The sequence below is a fragment of the Sinocyclocheilus anshuiensis genome, unplaced genomic scaffold (assembly GCF_001515605.1).
Source record: "Sinocyclocheilus anshuiensis isolate Anshui unplaced genomic scaffold, SAMN03320099.WGS_v1.1 scaffold1198, whole genome shotgun sequence".
NCBI lineage: Eukaryota > Metazoa > Chordata > Actinopteri > Cypriniformes > Cyprinidae > Sinocyclocheilus > Sinocyclocheilus anshuiensis.
In genome coordinates, this window is record NW_015557119.1 from 35124 (window position 1) to 36455 (window position 1332).

Genomic DNA, 1332 nt, shown 5'->3' on the forward strand with positions numbered 1-1332 from the left:
AGTGTGTGTTTGTGTGTGTGTGTGTGTGAGTGAGTGAGTCTGTGTGTGTGTGTGTGAGTGAGTGTTTGTGTGTGTGAGTGAGTGTGTGTGTGAGTGAGTCTCAGAGATGTGCATCTGTGTCCGCAGGAGCGACGAGCTGAAGTTCCAGCAGGATCTGATGAACATCGCGCGCACCACGCTCTCCTCCAAGCTGCTGACGCACCACAAGGAACACTTCTCCAAGCTGGCGGTGGAGGCCGTGCTCAGACTCAAGGGATCTGGCAACCTGGAGGCCGTCCACGTCATCAAGAAGCTGGGAGGCAGCCTGACCGACTCCTACCTGGACGAAGGTCTGCAGCGCACACACTCAACGCCAAAACACACCATTAGTGACCATTAGATGACAGAAATTATCATTGAAATGTAAAAATTAATAATTAAATATGCAATACTGGATATTTGTTTTTAATTATGATTGTAGCGCTGATATCACTACCTCCATCAGAAAATATTATTATTATTAGCTTTGGCAATTTAAATATAAAAGTGATCATTCACAATTAAATATACTGTATAGTTAAATGCTTTTTTAAATTGATTGATTGTGTTCGTAATAAATTTTCCCATAATACCATTATTATTATTAGCAATAATTATTATATTACTGGTATTATTATAATTATTATTAAGTTGTAATTTCATAATAAGAGAAGTTATGCTTTAATATTATTTTCTGATTGATTAAATGTGTTGCATGACAAGAGTAGGGGTGCTCCGATTGATCGGCTGATAATCACGTTGGGATGATTGATCGGCGGTCTCTAAAAGAACGATCTCTTGAACCGATCTCAAGCTGATGACGCTGCTGTGAGAGGTTTGGCATGACATGCAGCGGCACCGTCTCAGTCTCCGTCCGTCCGGTGCGGGTGAAATCATTATAATGCTGAAGGTGAGGTACTTAATTCTTGCCAGTGTTTAACCATTCAGCTCTCACGTGCTGTCCTGGAGACTGAGTGCTCATGCACACTCGCAGCGCACACACATAACGCCAGGTTCACATTACTCCATTTGCAGTGCGTATGCGGTGCGTATTTTTCCGCACTCATGTTAACGGATTAAAGCGTGCACACTGCACACAGTTACGGTCCGGCAGTGCGTTCAGGAGCGGTGCGTCTGCTGCAGTGCAGAGATCGTTTCTGCACAGAGTCTATTGCTGCGCTGCGCTGAATTAAAGTAACAGCTCATTGTTTGCAGTAAATATGAACATGGATTGACACGAAAATGTAGTAATTACACCATAAATGCATATTAAAGTCTACTGTGTTTCACAGTCAACACATATGGCTTGTTGGC

General features: G+C 42.9%; 1 protein-coding gene across 1 annotated transcript in view; it reads left to right on the forward strand.

Moving 5' to 3' along the window:
* cct2 (chaperonin containing TCP1, subunit 2 (beta)) overlaps positions 1 to 1332 on the forward strand; it is a 17333-nt gene that overhangs the window by 4757 nt on the left and 11244 nt on the right. The window contains exon 7 of the mRNA XM_016472831.1: positions 127 to 329. Within this exon, the coding sequence (XP_016328317.1) occupies positions 127 to 329 (203 nt within the window). The remainder of the gene's footprint in view (positions 1 to 126; positions 330 to 1332) is intronic.